General features: G+C 50.4%; 1 protein-coding gene across 3 annotated transcripts; it reads right to left on the reverse strand.

The window, feature by feature from the left end:
- Window positions 1-812: 812 nt before the first annotated feature.
- Window positions 813-18,996, reverse strand: KPNA6 (karyopherin subunit alpha 6). Of its 3 annotated transcripts, none has more exons than XM_062014301.1 (14): window positions 18,888-18,996; window positions 10,256-10,389; window positions 9,385-9,480; window positions 9,001-9,100; window positions 8,635-8,729; window positions 7,551-7,682; window positions 7,228-7,316; window positions 6,137-6,236; window positions 4,959-5,122; window positions 4,037-4,115; window positions 3,819-3,944; window positions 3,112-3,239; window positions 2,471-2,649; window positions 813-1,495 (listed from the first exon to the last, which is right to left on the reverse strand). In XM_062014301.1, exons 1-14 carry the CDS (start codon window positions 18,889-18,891, stop codon window positions 1,311-1,313), a joined length of 1,611 nt encoding a protein of 536 aa, XP_061870285.1. In that variant the 5' UTR covers window positions 18,892-18,996; the 3' UTR covers window positions 813-1,310. The 3 variants fall into 3 exon arrangements, with proteins under 3 accessions (XP_061870285.1, XP_061870287.1, XP_061870286.1); XM_062014303.1 differs by lacking the exon at window positions 18,888-18,996 and adding an exon at window positions 13,408-14,252; XM_062014302.1 differs by lacking the exon at window positions 18,888-18,996 and adding an exon at window positions 10,597-10,701.
- Between the last annotated feature and the right edge of the window lie 357 nt (window positions 18,997-19,353).

The raw sequence follows: 19,353 nt of genomic DNA on the forward strand, positions 1-19,353 counted from the left end.
GCCGGTGCTGCTCGGCCTCGGGCGCGGCTGCGGCTGAACGCGGCGCCCGGAGCTGGGTCTCGGGCAGCTCGTGTCGGCTCGTACCGCGCGGGAGGGAGCAGAGGGAAAGGGGGGCCGCGGCTGCCAGCTCTGCCTGCCTCAGTGCTCTGTTTACATACAGCACACGGCTCTGGTAAAGGCCTTTGCCTCTGGAGCCCCATTAGACAAATATCTACCTCTCTATAATATAAAAAATACAGAGATTTGCCTCTTTTTGAAGTAAAATGTACAAGATGGAACTGTGAGCAGGAGGTAAAGCTGAAGGCTCAGGCCTGTTGCTACTGAAGTTCACACAACACTGCTGGCAAGGGCAGCTGCTTCCTCTCCCTCCAGCCCGTGAACAATCCTCCCCCCTCCCCGTCAGAGCCCAAAACACCTTCTCAGGGAACAGAAAAAGTAGGGAATATTTCAAGTAAAGCTGAAGATGGGCTTTGCCCTTTGACAGCTGGTGCCTGGGGTCAGTAGCAACACAAACACAGCCTGGGCCCTGGCAGCTGTGCTTCCTGGCTCACAAACCAGCCCATCCTCACCACAGTTCCCAGCCTAGGGGGCTTGTTGCCTTCCCCCTCCCCCTTGTAAGTAGCACTAGCAGTTCTTCAAAGAAACAAACACAAAACATATCTGGAAAAGAGAAGAAGCCTTCCCCCCACCCTGAAAAATCTTCCCAGGAGAGGGAGGACTTCCCATTTCTCTGTCCATTTACAACATAGTTCAGGGGAGCTTGGCCCAGGTTCAACAGGACTGTCCACTGAAGGAGGCAGAAAGGCCAGGGCTAAACTCTGCTCTTGGCAAATTAGAGTCTTTAATAAAGAGTAACATGTGCAAAAAAAATTTAAATAGATCAACCCATGTTTGCAGAATTACTGATGTCAGAATGCTCAGTGGCTAGGTGCCTTCCTACCCAACCCAAGGCTGAGATCTCCATTCAGTACCCGAGGTAAGAAGTGACACCTGGGAGATATCACCACAAAGAACAAAAATAAACAACCACCCAAGAGGTGCAATCTGTTACCTCAGTGTTCTTCCTCCACCCAGATGCCTGCTTTAACACACATGTATGCAGCAGCAAAGAGAAAAACAAAGTGTAAGGGCATCCCCTTCTCTCGGTGAGGACAAAGCACTGTTTCTAGTTGTTTGAAGGAAGAGTTGTTTCCTAAACAAGGTGGAGTGAGTGTTCAGCCTTCTGTTTGAAAGAAGGGGATGGGACCATCAGCCGCTCCCAGTCGCTTTCTGGCAAGTTTGTGGTGGGTTTTTCCCCTGCCTTGGGCACATTATAGCTGGAAACCTTCCATGGGGGCTTCAGGTTGCTGGAAGATGAATTGCTGCTGGTTCTCATCTACCTGGGGAGCTAGAGCTGAGTCGTCCTCTACTCCAAAGTAGTGCTCAATCAGGTCAAAGGCCTTCTGGTAGATCTCTTGATTCTCATGGCTCTGCAGGAACTCAATCTTATCCAAACCTTGGAGGAGAGAGAACAGAATGTGATGAAACAGAGACCACGTTATATTTCCACTGTCCCACACCCAGCCTTCACCCTTGGTCCTACTGCCCCTGCAGGACCTTTGTCTGGGTTTGTGAGCAGCACTGACATCTATTTCAGAGCTGCTTGTGGATTTTGTCTGTATCAGGCAGCATTCCTGTCTCTTCAATAGCAGGTTTAGCTGACACAGCTAAAGCAGATGTGTCCCCAGCTGGCTGCTGGAAACTAAACCACATTTCAGTGAAATGAAAGGTAGCTGTGATCAGTTTGGTAGTTGCAGAGGGTAGGGAGGGGAAGGAGGCAGGGCCTGACCCAGTGACCTCCAGCACAAAGGCAGCAACAGCTTCCTTTAGCTGTCCTAATTAAATCCACTGCTGAATTAAAAGTGTCCAAGCACAACAGACTCTCAAGAATGTCAAGAATTACTCTTACATGGAGAACTGGGACACAGTGTAACAGCCAGTGAGAGGGCAAATCAGACACTGGCAGCATACAGGGAGTTTCAGACCGAAATAGGAGCTGATCCTCAAAGCATTAAGAGCAGAACAAAAACCCACCAAATTAAGTGACTCCAGGGAAAAGCCAAGTCTCTCTGGATTTCCACTGTACATCTACAGTGTACAGCTGGGTACAGCTGAGCAACCTGAGACCCAGAAGCATCACTTTCTACTTAGCTCAGCTTATTTCTGATTAATATTCCCAACTGCCATGAGCCACAATTATCAGCTTGACCTCCAAACCAAGAAGCCTGAATCACAAGTGCTGTAGCTTTTACTTCCAAGTATTTAGCCCTATGCTCAAAAGTGTATAATGATGGACTATTGGAACAAATACTGGCTAGTCTGGAACATCCTAAATCCTTTAACAGAGCAGAAAAGCAACCAGCCAAACTAGCAGACACTTCTCAATGCAGCCTGTGATGTTACAGCATCAAGGCCACCAGCCAGGACCTACCATAGGCTTCCTCAATCAGGCTGCAGTAGGGGTTGATGCCTGTCCCACTCTGGTTGGCTTCCTGCTCTCCAAGCCTCAGGATGTTCTCCAGGCCATTCAATGCCACCTGAACAATCTTGGAGTCCATGACAGTCAGCAGGTCACAGAGAGGCTTGATACAGCCCAAGTTTACCAAGTACCTGGGGAGAAAGAACCAAGAAGACACTCTTGTTATTCAGGATGTAGCAAGCCTCACCCTTGCTCAGTGAGAAAGTACAAGGGAAGCAGGTCAAGCAAAAAGTTTCCTTAAAACATCCCTTTACTGCTCTAAGGTTCACTTTTATCCACTCATTTGCTTCCACATACAGTCTCCATCTTTTAAGAATCCTGCTAACTCCCTTTGAAATCCAGCTGCTGCTCAAACTAAATCCACACTCCCATTTAATCTGCCAAGTGTGGACACCCAGCCTGGTGTAGGCTACCTGAATGGGGAGGGGGAAGCCCTTTGGAGATTGTCCCTCTGCAGAAGAAAGCCACAACTGCCAGGACAGTACCTGACCCAGCCCAGCTCTGCCTGTGCCCCAGGTACTCTCCAGGAGGCCCTGCCTTGCAGCTCCCCTCAGCACAAAGCTAGCAAGCACTAAGAGGGGCCACAGGGGTACCTGATCTGCTCGGGAGTGCCTCCTGACGTCGCGTTTGTGATGGCCCACGCCGCCTCTTTCCTCGTGCGGAACTCGGCCTTCTGCAGGATCTCGATCAGCACCGGGAAGATGTTTGCGTCTATAACTGCCTGGGGAGACACAGGCACAGAGAGGGGAGAGCAACAAGGGTGTCAATTGGCAACATCATTTCCAAAAGGCCACTAAGCACCAGAAAGAAACTTGTGTCTCCATGAAAGAGCTTCCCAGGCTGCCCCCTGCAAGGATTCCTTCATTCGACCCCTCGGCCGGATCCTCATTCCGTAGCTGGCACAGCACACAGGCCCTGCTGCTGCAGCAGGGGCACAGAGGTGCTTTCAGCACTGATCTGCCTTTCTATGTAGGTCAGGAAAAGGATAACAAAAGCACAACAAGCTCCAGCTTTTCAAAGGGGGTATCTCTAACTGAGCATGGAGAAACAGGGGCTGTATCACCTCCTACTCCAGTGGTCCAACCTGTGGGACTCATCTGGGGCTCGTCTTTGTTGGCACAATGAGCCTTTCCAGCCCTTATTTGGCAGATGGCTGGGAACAGGCAATTTGCAAGTTACTGCAGAATAAGGGATGTGAACAAGAACAGCCTTTAAATGTCAGATAAGGAAAAGAGCTGCAGATGCTTAATGCTGAGCTTGGAATCCAGGATCATGCCAGTCAAGCTGGAGAAGACAGTACCTGTATTTGTGCTCTGTTTCCTGCTGTGATGTTAGATATAGTCCAGCAGGCTTCTTTCCTGATTGATTCCTTGGGACTACTTAATAAATGAAGGAGACAAGGCAGGGCTGAACAGTTCAGAATCACCTTTGGAGAGAGAAAGCAGCAGTGAGATCAGCAGTGAGATCAGCAGTGCCAGGCACAGAGCTGCTGGGCACTGCAGGTGCCTTTCCCCTCACCTGGGTCTGGATGTCGTCCCCCGTTACGATGTTGCCGACCGCTCGCAGTGCTGGGGAAGCCACTTTGTAGTCATTGTGCCTGCAGGAAAAGTGGTGTCAGGGCAAAGTCAAATCTCTCAGATCACAAGCACCTGGGATATTGAGAAGATTCCCTCCCCAGCATCTCATCTCCATTATTTGCTTTGGATTCCATCCCCTGGCACATAAAGCCACACCGTCAAGCGACTGTGTCGCCACTGGATGAGCACACTGACAACACAGGGGCAATGCTGACAGTTTCACCCTTCACATCCCAGCTCCACTGTCTTCAGCTTAATTACAGAGCTCACTTTTTACACCACCTTCCTGAACAAAGATGCTACCTCAATTAGAACAGCCTGAATTTTTCAGGAGCCTTCTGGAAGCGCAGTTCTAACCATTAGAAGGTGCTAAAAGACAGGCCCATGCAAACAGGCCTTTTTGTCCACATGTCCACATTGCTATCAGAGGAACAAAGCCAAGCTGACTTTTGCCACACACTATCCTTGCCATCTTTGATTTTCCTGGCTAGGCTTCCATAGCCTATTTGAAGACTGAGACCACAAGATACTCTGCAATCCTTTTTCCTTTCACTCATGAGCAGTGTCAGCCTGACCTCCAAGCCCTTCCCAGCACTAACCAGTATTCCAGCACTAACCAGTATTCCAGCACCAGAAAAACAGCTTCTCTTGGCAAGAAAAGCCAGTGAACTACAGCTCTCAACCTGCTTCAGACCCTCCTCAGGAACAACTGCTCTAAAGTCAGCTAAAGCTAAGGTTCCCATTACTTGGATCCTGTGCACACAAGAGGTGGAAGAGGCCTCTGGTGGGGTGTGGTAAGAACTGATGCTCAGTCCCACGCTTCCCAGGCTCCCTGGGCTGGAGCAGAGAGAACAGATACTTACATCAACAGCTCCACCAGCCGCCGACACACTCCCGAGTCAATAACTGCTTGGATCTTCTCATTGGGACCATCTGACAAGTAGGAGAGTGCCCAGCATGCATCTGCCAGCAGGTCAGAGTCACTGTTGAATAACAATCGGGACAAGACTGGCAGGCAGGGAGACACCTACAACAACAGCCCCCGCCCCAGAGGTTAGTCACATTCTGTCAGGGACCACCACATCTGCATGCAAACACCACCTGGCTGTGCTGCCTGGCAAGATAACAAGCCTTGGATGGCCACAGTTTCCTTTCCCAAGGTCAGCAGCTTCTTTGCTGGTTGCCCAGCTCCCAGTCACAGTGTCTAAAGTCACCTCAGCAGCTTGATTGCTAAATTTGATTTACATCCCTTCTTCTTGGACCAAGTGCAGAGTCCTGAGACAAGTGCTGCCTGTGCATGCTGCTGTTTGCAAGCTCCTCACACACCTTATGTAAGAGCACTGCTCCATTTCTTACTCCTAATAACCCTAAATAGCTCACTGCTCGGAGCAGCAACCATCAGCTCACACCCCTGAACGTTTCAGTCATTTCTAAGTGGGTTTACACTCACACTCAGTTCAGATTTCACCCCTCAGCACAGGCTTCCCAGCTTTGCCATGTGAACTTTCATTTAAAGAAAGTGAAACATGTTGATCTTAAAACATGTTTTGTTCTGTCAAAGAAGGATGAGACACCAAAGGTCAGCAGAACCTTTTGTTAGTGCCAGCAGCACACCAGGAAAGGGAAGAAGAAAGCCATCCCAGCTCCCATGTAGCTACAGGAGGCCTGTTCTGGAGCATTCAGAGGTATCAACCAAGTTTTCAGTCCCAATTTGAGTGAAGTCTCACAATTTTGTTCTGAGTTCTGAAAGAGTTTAGAGATGCTCACACTGTATGTGACTTTGCAGGGAAGCTTGGGCTTGCCACTTATTTGAGGGGTCCAGCTGATGGGCTGCCAAAGGAGCCAGCCAGAAAGGCTGGCAGGAAATTAAGCACATAGTCAAACATCTGCTGAACAGAGAGATCAACCTCAGCAGGAAGAGCCTCCCTCTGCTCCCTCCCAGAATGACTTACAGAAGTCCTACAGCCAAAAATAACTTAGACAAACATCTTAGCTGGGTGTCTCCCCATCACCTGTCTGCCAACAAGGCATTTATTCTCACCTTGTCAAATTCAGGTGGTGGACTCTTTCCTCTGCACAAGTTTGACAAGGCCCAGACAGCATTTCGTGTCATTGTCAACCTGGTGGACTTCGTAAGGAGCCTGAAGAGACAATTACCATGAGTTATAATCCTTGATGGGGACACCAGCAAGAGAATCAGAAGGAGGAAAACTAGTAGTATTTTAAGGGAGTCAAAGCACTATTCCACTTGCTGTAGCTCAAGCCATGCTGCTTGTCTCTTGAGCCTCTCAATAAGCAAGGAGAGAAGCGACATGCAACTACCTCTTAGGATAAATAGCTATTACTGCTAACAGTGTCAGCTGACATGGGTCAGGAAGGCAAGCTCCACATGAGACAAGCTGCAGAAGGAAGACCCACTCAGTCAAATGCAGTTCCAAGTTCAAGCTCTGACACTCACAGCCCTGTCTGAGGTAGATGGTCCTCACTAGAGACCAACTGACACAAAGTCCTGTCTCTCAACTCTGTCAAGGACAGCGAGACCTGTGGGCTGAGGATTTCAGTCAGCAGTCACTGCTGCCAGCAGGGCACGACCCAAGTCACTGCCGACAAAGCATCAGTTTGCCAAGGGCAGGATAAAGTAGAACAGGGTAAAGATGAATTCTTTCCAGAGCAGCAAGTGGTACTTGAGCACACCCCTGACAGGCAGATCTTCTGGCTGGTGGGTATCACCACACCTCAGAGCTGCTGAGGCAAGGTGAGGTGCAGAGACCTGCTTCCCTTTCCTCAGCCCCCACAGACCAGCACCTGAAGACCACAGCACAAGCACAAAGAGCAGGCATCTGGAGGGACAAGCAGCAAAACAGCAAGGCCTGTGCCTTCAGAGAGACAAGCACACTGCCACAGCACCCGCCTCACATGCAGAGCAGTGGCAAAGCTTGTGAGAAGGCATGTTAGCTACCAAGTCCCACTGTTTATCAGATACTGGTCTGAACTGCCAGTTCAGCTGGTACCAATGGTTTGATTCCCAGTGAGCAGCACCACACATGGCTGGGGAATCCAGCTCAAATATTGCTCTGCTGTAGCACAATGGGACTTCCAGAACTGTATTGGCAAGTATTCATGGCTACTCACATTAATAAGGGAGGAAGAATAGCGCAGTTAAGGACATAATCTCTACACACAGAGCTGTCTCCAGCAATGTTCCCCAATGCCCAGACAGCCTGAAAGGAAATGGCAACAGTTTTAGCATTCACACAGTTTCTGGACAGAGGAAGAAGAGGGCAGTGTGCTAGGAAAGCATCTTCCTGTCATTCCAGGCCAAGGACACTCCAAGTTGTGTTCTGAAGCCAGTTGTTAGACACTGGCCACTCACTTTAGCCACTGCATTTTTAGTGTGTGCAATCCACTGCAGTGGTTTAACCTACCCCCAAAGGAAAAAAACAAGTGACCCTTACCTGCTCTTGAACATCCTCAAAGTCAGAGTTCAACAGCTCTATAAATATAGGAACTGCCCCAGCTTCAATGACTATTTTTGTTTGTTGGGAGGTTCCTGATGCAATATTCGTCAGTGCCCACGCTGCTTCAAACTGAAACAAGCCAACAAGTGACAAAACATGACCCAAACAGTCCTCCTTTAGCAGAACATTTGCCATTAGATGTTGGCTATATTGCTTCCGACCTCCACTCGAGGGAAAGAAAGCACTTCACTAGACAACACCTCAGTGCTCAAGGGGTTTTACTTTCTGGAGCAATAAAAGCTCCACATCTGCTAAATGCCTTCCCAAAGGACTGGTGAGTGAGGATGTCACTCTCAGCCTCATCACACCATTGCACTTACACACCCATTTTCCATCTAGAAAAGGGAAGGAGTGGGAAGATCTGGTGCCAACTATCCAGTTCTAGCCCCTCCTCCTGGCCAACACCACAGAGATGCCTTGAGTTCAGGTGAAGCTGAGCAGCAGGTTCCCTGCTTTTGCCTCATTCTTTGGTTTAAAAAACACATTTCCATTCAGCTCCTCTTGAAAGCAAGCCCCTATGATACCTGGCCTTGGGACAGAGGGCAGGAAGAAAGATGAAGGCAATCATCAACTCCGATCCAATTCCACACACAGAAGTATCTTTAACCCCTACAAAGTAACTACAGCTGTTATCAGACACTATCTGACCCATTTCTAACAGGCTCTCAGCCTGTTCTTAAAAGCTTCCAATAATGGAAGTTTTTCTTCACACAATTTCTTCCTACATGTTTCATTCCATGGCTCCACTAGCTCCCAGCAGAAACACCAGACAGGATGGCCAAATCCTGTTCTGAATGATGTTATTCTTGTCAGGATTCTACCAATAATTTAGAGCAACTGATAAGTTCCTTCTCTTGCTTGGGCATTACAGGCTGCCTTTGTCTTCTCCTGTCCATCACAGAACCTGCATCCACTGGGTTCAAACCATCCTTTTCCCACTGATAGCATCTGTGGGTTCACACTGCTAAGAGGTGAAGGTGACATAGCCACGAGCCATAAAGAATCTGTGACAATCCTTTACCTGTAGTGTGCAGTTTTCACTTCTTTTCAGGAACTCCACAAATCTGTCCACCACTCCCTGAGTGTTTATCACTTCATCTATTGGCGGATTGGGCTCTGAAATAGCAAGGCAGTGTCAAAACAGCACACAGGCCTGATCCAGGAGAGTAACAAGCATGAGCTGAATGATCTCAGGCTGTACTGAACCCCTCAGTACAACTCCCCAGAATCACTTTGTGTACAATCCACACAACTCATTAGCAATACAGTAGATTATCAACTTTGTAGATGACAACCTTCATTCCCCAAGCTCAGAGCTGCTCAGCTTCTGTACAGCACCACACAAATGCTTGCAGAAGGAAGCCTATGGTAGGGGACTTATTTTTACCTTTGGAGAGTAACTTCCTGAATTTCTGAGTGGTTGCTAGCTGCAGATCAGGGTCATCTGAGAAAAGCATCTCTACCATCTCTCTTGTGATCACTCCTTCCTGAGAAGATCCAAAAGGAGACAGGACAATGGTTCCATCTCACACTAAGATCATTTAAGGCATTAGAGTCAGGACAGTTTATCATGATTTTGTGCTTGGTTAGTAGTCCAAAGACTCAAAATCTGAGATTACAGCACACTCTACTTCCTGGCAGACTTTTCCAGTTCACTACAGTAACATTTGCAGCATTCTTAAAACAAACCCATTGAAGTCTGTCATTTCTATGCAGTCCACAGCATTAAATCCATCTGGAGGCAAGACAGCAGCAAGGAGAGGCACCTTACCCCACATGTCGTGGAACTAACGTAGGAATCCACAAGGAGACTATCAAACATGGAGGCATCTTCATTGATCAGCTCCACATTTCTTCTTTTAAAGAGCTTGGGGGGAACAAAACACAGGAGTCATTATTAGAAAGCAAAGGATGAACAGTCTTCATAACTAGATATTCTTGTTTCTCAGACAAGACACTGTCAGCAAGACTAAACACAACCTGGACAGAAGAGTAGTCACTAATAACAGCTCTGCACTCTGAGGGCTACTTTGGCACACAAACCCCAATAACACAACATGCTGAGTCTTGCCCTCAGATATGCAAATGCCCAAGTCACTGAGACACGGGTCCAGGCAAGTGCAGAGCTTGACCTAGCTAGTTAGAGAAACTGGGGAGAAGGCAGCTTGTAGATGATGTGTTAATAGAGCAAACATTCAGTCTGAGCCACATCCAGCACCTGGGAATCACCTCTTACTTCCACAGACCTCCAAGCCAAAAGAAAACGATGAGCTCAGAGTGAAGCAATAACGTGCAGCCTGTGCTTTCACTTGCTCTTCCAGCTTCCTGAGGAAATAACTCCACTCACTGACTAATTGAAAAAAAAATCCCTCCCCCCCAAAACACCCAGAAAAAACACCTTAAAAACAAGGATCTGTGAACAAAAACCTCCAGTACCCCAAGGAAAAAAGTGCTTGGAGAGCCCTTGATATGAGCCACACTCTGTGCTAGGTACAAAAAGAGAAAAGCAAGGTCTCAGAACAGGAAAAAGAAGAGGACTGCCAACAAACCTTGATGCACAGATCCTTGAAGATTCCAGTTAGGCAGCAGCACAATCTTGGTTGTGTTAAGGCTGTACACAAGCTAGTCAAGGTGACAGTTACCTGTTGCTCTCGTTTCTGTTTGCGCAGCTGAATTCCTTCCTCTTCTCTTCTCCGCCGCATTTCCTCGGGGTTTAGGGCTTTGTTCTTGTAGCTCTTCATTCGATAGTTGTCCTTGGCAGGGCTCGCCATGGTTTCTGTGAAGGGAAGAGAAACCTCAGCTGCCTCATTCCTGTCACTCTCTGCTCCTTCAGCCCCGTGTCCCTTCTGCCCGGGAAGCCTGTGCACAGGAAGCAGCACAGAGCAGGCTCGTGTGCAAGAGCTTCACTAAAGCAGAAGCTTCAGGTCAGAACGTGATCCTAACCATGCCCTGAAGTTTTTAGGAAGCATAAGGAGAGATTTACAGTTCTGAAAGGAGCCTGGACCCAACTTCACAGTGTGGAGAACATTGCCCATGTGACAGGCTTCCACTCAAACAGCCCCACTGTCCTCAGGAGCAGAACTACACCCTACTTTGGTTCTCAGCACGTTATTTCCCTTTTATCTTGATGGCATAAACCACACCTTGACATTTTTTTCCCCCTAGATGGGGAGGTTCACTCTGTATGTATGGCACAAAGCCAACAGAACTGACAGCAAACCAAGGCCTTGGTTTTACAGCGAGGGGAAAGGAGCCTTGCAAAAAGCAGAGCTGTACGTAATGTACCGGCTGTGTCTGTCCCACCACTTACTGCAAGTGTTCTGTACCTGACCTACTTATTTTGCTGCCTCATACTTGACTAATGCAGCACTTCAAACTTGATTACTTGCCTATTTGCCTCCTAGTCTGGGAAGTGACACTCCACCTCTTGGCACAGCTAAAAGCAGTGAGGGCCAAGCAGTGACCTGACTATAGGGGACCATCAACTCCTCGGCTGCACCCAGCTGTAACCCACTGTTTTCACCATGTCAACTCCTTTTTGCATCTTCCCAAACTCTCCCTTTCTCCTGTTTATGATACAGATTATCTGCTTAACATCTGTGCCTCTCTCAGGACAGGCAGGAAGCAGTTGTGGTTCACAGAAGCAGATTGCCACCTGACCCCGAGCCCAACTTGCTCTCCTGCAGAAGTCTGCTGGACACCAGTACCTTTGTTTTCTTCCAGCTGTCAAGGGCAGGTGGAAGAAGTGGCCTGTGAGATTCTGCAGCATTATCTCTCTATTCCTCTCCTCTTCCAAGCCCTCCTCAGCTACACTGCTCACAGAAAGTGTCAGTCTGACTTATCAACTGCCTCCAGCCACTCTGGAGCCCTTCCAAGATCAGCTGGAGGAGCTGCAGACCTTACTGCTGTCCTACCAGGAAAGCCCACAGCCAAGCAAAGACAGGACACACAATATACAAATACCCAACATTTCATTGCTATGGAGAGAGCAAACAACTGGGGAAATTCTTATTTTAACAGGAGAGGAACCAAAATACTCCCAGCTCTAGGATATCCCAAAGCCAGCTAAAGACACACCAAGCGTTGTGCAAAAGTCAGACTCAATCCACAGCCTTTGCTTCCCAAGAGGCCATTCCCTTCCCCAACCCAAACATCAAGAGGACATTCATCTGAAAAGCAATAAAGAAAGAAAAAGCCACCAAACTCCAAGTCCCTCTGGTCACTGACAGGGTGAGAGATGTGTCCCCAGCAACCCATGGCTGACAGAGACAACACCAGGCCAACAGAGCTGCAGCATGAAGGGCTGCAAGCTTACTGGCACCTCTGAAGCTAAAAAGAAGCCACTGACCACAACCCATAAGCAGTAAAAGCACTGTTCCAGTCCCAGGCCACAAAGCCTTTTCAGAAACGTGCTCAGGGCACAGTGAGTGGGCAGAAGTTACAGGAAAAAGGAATTGTGTCACACTGAGCAGCACGAAGGAAAGGGCAAAGAGCCTCAAAACTGATTGTGGCACTGAAGTAATCAAATTGCAGTAGGTCTTGCAAGATCTTGAGCCTTACAGAAGTTTACCTTTAGTTCCTTTTCTAAGTACCCCATTTGATAAGGTCTGGCCTCAAAAGCAAGGCAAGAAACCTACTTAGACCACACCACCCAGGCTCACTGCACAGGACCCTGCTGACAGCCTCACTGTGATGGAACCATTCCTTCCCTCCTCAGCGATTGCTCAGGTCACAGAATCTCAGAGGGGTTCTGACCTGTTTCTAAAGGGGTTTGACAACACTTTCCTCATCCTGAAACACCATTTACATGGCAAAGAGCAGCAGAGACTGAAGATGACAGGAACCATGCAACTGCTCCCACTCACCCATCCCTCTGCCCAGCAGCACTGTGTGGCAAGACTGGGGAGCTGGGTTTTATTATTAACTGAAGAGCAGCTGATTCAGAAGAGAAAAGACTCTTAAAAAGGGATTGACAAAACCTACCAGGCTTTAGGGGTATCCATCTGACCTTGCAATAGCAAGGGGTGTCATCTACACTGATTTTTGACTCAGGGAACGTATTGAAGCACCACTGAGGTCAGTGTGTTTGTTTCTGCCCATGCTAATGGCTGATAGGGCCACACAAAAGAGCTGCTGGCTCAGTCCTGAACATTACAACAGAATCCCTCACCAAGGCACATTTGTAACCTCCTTTTTAAAAGCAAAGCTTCCAATTCAAAGGTAGATTTTAAGAAAGAGAAGAGGAAAAAGTGACCAAGTGACAATACTATAGGCAGGACTATCAGCCAGCTAGTCATATAAATAAGTGCCACATGACAGTTCAGCTGCCTCCAAAGTTGCACAACCCTGCTGAGCTGGGCATGCTCCGGGTGTCCTGACAGCCAGAGCCACTCAGTCATGCTGTGAGGTCTCAGAGCACAGCCCAGTATCAGGAACACCAAGGTGCTGCAAGGAAACCTCAGAGACAACTGGCTCCTGAGGAGTGAAGCTTCACTTTGGCTGCAACAGCCCATCACTTCGCTTTGCATTTTCTCTCGCTCACATTTATCCCTTCAGATGATTTCCACTGACATTGTCTGTGTCAATGCTTTAATGACATGAGAATGCTCATTCATAAGTGACACCCCATTTCCATGGACATCACAAATGCAGGATTATGGGTTCCCTGTGAGCTCAGCACATGCTGTAGGCACATGGACTGCAGCAAGCACAAGCACACGAAGCAGCACGGACAGCACGATGCCAGGCACCTACAAATTCCTCACTGGGAGTCTTTCAGCAGCAAACAACTCACCCAGTGCATCTGGAAAGGCTTCAGCAGTGTGAACAACTCAAATCCCATCAGTGTGAGCAGCCAGAAGACAATCCCACTAGATCAGACTCTCCACCAAGCTGGACTGCTAGGCATGGGAAAGCCATCCTCTGCTCACAGAAACACTCAAGCCACAGATTTACACTTTGCTCTGAGAAGTCTGGCTTTACACTGCAAAGTGCCATCAGAAGCTTAACTAGACCAAGTCCCTTGAATTGCTCTGAAGTTTTAGCTGCTGCATTAAAACAGACACCTTCAGCACCACAACACACCCTCCTCCCAGGGCAGCACCTTGCGCTGCATCTCTCCTAGGGAGGGTGGGTTTGCTCTGTAAGAACCAGCTAAGCCCAGCCTTAAATGAAGATAGGATCAGCTCACACCCTAGAATTACAAAACTGTTGTGATGTGGTTCCAGGCAGAGCTGCAGGGCTCCCAGCTTCCCCTCCACGCTCCAAGGAAGCTGAGCAACAGAGCTTTCCCTTGTGTGCCACAGCAGCTCAGCCGCAGCCGTGTGTGCAGCCTGCAGCTGCCCCAGGTGCCCCCTGTAACACACCCAACAGGCTGCACTCCAGACAAACTACCCTGGCACTGCCTGCAGCCTGCTCACCACCTATCTCTGCCCAGAAGCTGCCCTCCTGACAGTTCTCCATTCTCATGATGGGGAAAAGCTGCAGGCACCCAGGTGCCTGGGACACTCCAGCACCCTGCTGAAGAAAAGAGGACAGGATTGCTGCAAAGCTCTATTAAGCTAATAATTCATACTGGGAATGACTTTGGGTACTCTGTGAGCTGAGAACCCTCTTACAAGAGCTACAGCAGCAGTCAGACTTAGGGATGAAGCTTAACTGAACACCACCTTTTCAATTCCTCGTGCAAAGAAAGACAGAAGCAACGTGCTCCTGTGACAGCTTCTGTTGCCATGTAAACCAGAATTACTAGTACAGGTTGCCACTCTCATCCTTGTCTATTGAAGGATGAGAAAGGTATTTACCACTTAAAAGAAAGGGAAAAGTGTGTGAAAGTTTGCCTTTGAAGACTCAGAGCACTCCAGCACCTGTGTAAAAGCCGACATGAGCTCCAGTGCAGCCAGAAAACTGCAGCCAGGGTCAGAGCTGCCATGCCAAGGTTACAACAGCTTCTGAACACTGCTGTCTCCCAGCCCCAACCTCACTTCTCTCCAGATGACACTCTTCCCATCTCCCTGCATGACAAAAAGCGTTTGCTCACGACGTTTTTTCCAGCTGCTGATTAAAGTCGTGGAGCCGAGTCACCGCCAGGACTCGCTCGTCTAAAGCAGGACTCGTGCTGCTGAGTCAGACCGAAGGGACAGAGCAGAGGAACAGTTATGCTGACAGACCTGACAGAGCCTTTTCTCAGCCAAATCAGCCTCTCACAGCAGGGAGATTTGAGAGCTGGCTGTCACAGTTCTGTTGCTGGGCACGAGGCACTCACCCGAGGCAAAGCCTGGCTGGCCAGGAGGGCTGACAGCCGCCTGCTCGGGCTGGAGAAGGGCAGCAGAGCCCTGCCAGTGTAAAGGAATGCACCAGCTGAACTCCACACCAGCACTCATCTGCCAATTAGTGCCCACTGGCTATGCTGCAAAGCTTCCCAGCTCTGTGTGAGCACAGATGACCTCCAAAGGCTCCTCTGGAAGTTAAGTTTTCCCTGGGATAGTATAAACTTGGTCAGCTACAGTGAACTCCCCCCAAATTTCACAAGGAGTAGCAACACACACTTGGTAAACTCCCGAGTCTCACTTGACAAGGCTTCCTGGGTATATTCTTTGAGTGGCTCCTACACAGAACAAAGCTTTTCCATCTCATACACTCACCTAAAACCCCAGAGGGACCTCCCATCCCCTCCTGCACTGCTGCTGCTGCAAGGAAACTACAGCAGTACAGGAGTAGCTACTGCTCTCTGCTGCCCTTGGTCTCCTTGTATTTTCTCAGCCTGGCTGAGTTGGAGGGAGATAAACTCCACCAAACTCACAGAGGTCACCAGCCTGCTCTGGGGTGCCCATGAGGCTGAGACACTGAAGAGGAAATGCAACAGTCACCAGGACAGTAAGCTTGGCAGGTGTTTTTGCTCAACAAATGCCTGTGCTTTCAACATTGTCCTCCAGGAGGGGAAGGCAGCTGAAGCAAACTGATGTCCCAGCAGTAGACATGAGGGCAGTTGAGAACACTCAAAGCAAATGAATCTGACCACCAGAAGCAGCAGCAAGCAGAGCTAGATCTGAGCTTTAAGGCTCCAGTCAGCTCCCCTGACAATGTTGAAGCTGTCTCCAGTTACAGTTACTGAGGCACTATCGAACAAAAATCCAAGCATTTGTGATATTTTTGGCTGTGGGAAGGAGGAGCCTGTGAGAAGATGCCCATCACCTCCCCAGGCTGCACACAGGAGTCTGGGGGCCGTGGGTGTTGGGCTGGGTACACGTTACTGCTTCAGGAGCCTGTCCCTCTCCAGAAAGCTTCTGACCACTGGTAACTCAGAAGGTTGTTACTGCTGCAGTCAGCAGCTCACAGGAACATTGAGAGTGGGGTCCTGGGAGCTCAATGCAGTTCAGGGACTGTGACAGTTCTGAACACATGGCTGTCACCTACTCGTGACTCAGAAGAAAGTCTCTGGCCACTTCTACATTCACCCTCTCAGTGACTCTTCCTTTGTCAAGCTGTGATTGAAGCCACTGCTTTAAGTGAACAAAATCAATGCAAGACAGAACAAACAGTGTCAGGCACTTCTGAGCAGCTTCAGAACCTGAAGTCTCTCTCCACCTAGCAGAGTGTTTCAGCATTAACCTGGTTTCCTTGCAAAGGGACAACTGGCAGGGCTGAGGTGAGTTTTATCCCTTTATCCCCCACTTGTGAGGGAGCTCCTGAACTCTGAGAAACAAAACTCCAGAGATGGAGTCACTGCATTTCACAGCACTCTACACACAGGTCTTAATCAGCTCTTAGGAGCTTGAGCACTGGCTTCACAACACAACCTGAAGGTTCTTCCTGACAGCAGCGACAGACACTGAGCCCCTCACACCTCCTGGGGATTCTCTGCTAGAACAAGGGTGCCCAGGCCAATGTCATGATTGCAGCTGAACCCATGACAAGAGAAGCCTTGACCTAAAATCCTACCTATTCCTCAGTCCAGTTCCCAACACACATTAATTCCAACTCCACCACCTCCTGATCTTTTCACCCCCATAAATCTGAGGTTTGGGGGTTTTGAGTCCTCTTCAACCCAATTTACATACTGTGAGGCACTCAGATTACCTCAAGAGGGGGCTGAACAAACACATCCTCTGTCACCTGAGGCTGGAGAGTCCTTTGCAACAGTTCATCAGGGATGAACTCAACAACTGCATCACCTCAAACTTGACCCAGGAGTTACAGGAGGTTAAAACCACCCAGAAATAGTCAGGGACAGTTACAGAGAGCTATGAAACTCCAAGAAGCTCATCCTTCCCAACATGTGCCTTGCTCCAGAAACAAACAGTGCTGCCTGATTTGTTAAGCAAATGTGGGATTACCTCACCAGCACAGCAGCTGAAAGGCTGAAGGAATTCATACTTTCACTTATTACACTATTGTAATGCTCAAGCTCCCCATCACAAAGTTCATGTTTGCTCTCCTGAACAGAGCAAACAAAGCAAAAGAGCCAAATAAGTAGTTAAATTAATCAGCCACAACAATTGGATTAGGAATGGAGCATGAGATCCTGCTGCACAGAGCACTGAGCAGCACCACAGAGGCTGTCAGACACGGCATTTGCATAGCAAATGAAGCACAGACCGATGAACATTTCTACAAAGCAACATCACAAGTGCTCACAAACACTCTGGCAACCCTCAGCCTGCACCCAGCAAGGCAGGGTGACCACCTTCTGCTGCCACCATCCAGCCCCACCAAACTAAAACCAGGAGAAAGCTGCCTCAGTTTACTTTAAATGTGAATAAACAGTCAGGTCAGGATAATTCAAATGAAGGGAGGATGAAATCCTGGCTGTCAGAAAAACACCTGCTTCAAAGCCCCAGAGAAGGAGGGGAGCAGAGGGGGGAAGGATGGGAAGCTCCTTTGCATGAGCTCCAGAGAACACAGGCACTTTTCAGACATTCACCACAGGCCTGAGGACATTCTTCTGCTCCAAGTTACCAGCCAGGGTTTTACATCTCAAGCTACAAATTAAGTCTGAGAAGCAAGTTCTGGCCTGGGAGGTGCTGCAGCCATTGCACACACAGACTTGTGGCCACGGGCTTCTCCTGGAACATGCCAGGAGGTGGCTGAAGATGTCAGGAGAGTCTCTGACAGGACCATTTTGACTGAGCAAAACATCCCAAAGGGCAATTTAAATACTTCTGAAAGCCAGAAGGGTTAAAAAACACTATTACAGGTGAAAATTGACAAGGATTTCATCCTTCCTTCTCAGAGGATCCCTGCTCTGCTTTACAGAGAACATGCCTGCCACCACCCTGCCTCTCCCACTCACTTTATCCACTCCAAACCTCTCTTACTGCTTGAAGCCTCAAGAAAAAGACATCTCTCACCTCCCTGAGGAGGGAGCTTCCATTTCACCCTACATCAAACGTGACAAAAGCAAGTCTGCTCCTATTAAAGCACCTTTACAGGGGCAACGCTCAGCTACAACTGATTTGTAGCTGACAAAGAGAGCTATCTGCTCCCCCTCTGGACCTTTCTTTAGCGGCACCTCTCATAACGATGCAGCCAAACCCCTCAGCACCCTCCTGTCCCGCACGGGCCCGGCAGAGCCGTTTGCTGATGCTGCCCACGGTGAGATGCCACCGGTGCCTCCAGAACGTTTGTGTTGCTGCTGCTGAAGTTTGATTTGATGACAGCGACACCAGCCAAGGCCCTGCTGAGTTACTGGAACAGCAAACGGCTTAGCAGGAGCTCGGTCCTAAACTCTCAGAGACTTCCGAATCGAAAGGAGCCACAGATCAGGGCCGTGACAGCGCGACAAACCCGTGGATGCAGCCGCAGCCGGCCCTTCCCAGCACCGCGGCCTCGGAAGGCTTTTCCGTGGGGCCCGCAGCAGAGACAGTCTCCGACAGCAATGAACAGCCCGTGCTGCCCCAGAGCAGCCCAGGGACCGAGCTGCCCACAGCCGTCAGCTCCCGGCGCTGCTCGGGCCGGGCAACAACCCCCTCCGGCCGCCCGGCGCCTGCCTCCAGACCCCCTCACGGGAGCCTCCCGCCCGCCAGGCCCCGCCCGCGACTCCGCAGGGCCCGTCCCGAGCGGGGGTGACTCAGCGGCGACCCCGGGCCCGCAGCCCCCGCTGCGCCGGGACGGGCCGGGCCGCGGCGGGAGGCGCCCGGAGCCGCGGGGACGGGACGGGGCGGGGCGGGCGGGATCGGGACGGCGCACACGGCTCCCGCTGCCCTCCCGACGCGGCCGTTTCTCCCCCCACCCGCCCCCGCTGGCGGGACCCGCCGGAGCCGCGGCCGCACTCACCCATCGCGGCTCCGCAGGCGGCGGCTCCCGAGCGGCGGCGACCACAATATGGCGGCCCGGGGAGAGGGCGGGAGGGGAACGGACGGCGGCCGACGCGGGACAAACGACCTCCGCGCGGCGGGGGGCGGAGCCTCGGCAAGGGGCGGGGCCGCGATGGGGCGGGGCCTCGGGCTGAGGCGACTCCGGCCCCTCCGGAGCCAAACCCCGGCCCCGGCCCCAGCCCCGGCCCCGGCCCCAGCCCCGGCCCCCGCCCCAGCCCCAGCCCCAGCCCCAGCCCCGGCCCCGGCCCCCGCCCCCACCCTCGGTACCCCTGCCACAGCTTTCTGATGAGGAGGGAAGGCTGCGGGCCCTGGCGCTGCTCGGCCTGGAGAGGAGGAGCCTGAGCTCAGCGGCACCTCCGCACTGGGGATCAATACCTGAGGTGTTGGGAGGCTGTGGCCAGCGTGTGGTGGCCCGTGGCAGGACG

The sequence above is a fragment of the Colius striatus genome, chromosome 24 (genome assembly GCF_028858725.1).
Source record: "Colius striatus isolate bColStr4 chromosome 24, bColStr4.1.hap1, whole genome shotgun sequence".
NCBI classification, from domain to species: Eukaryota; Metazoa; Chordata; class Aves; order Coliiformes; family Coliidae; genus Colius; species Colius striatus.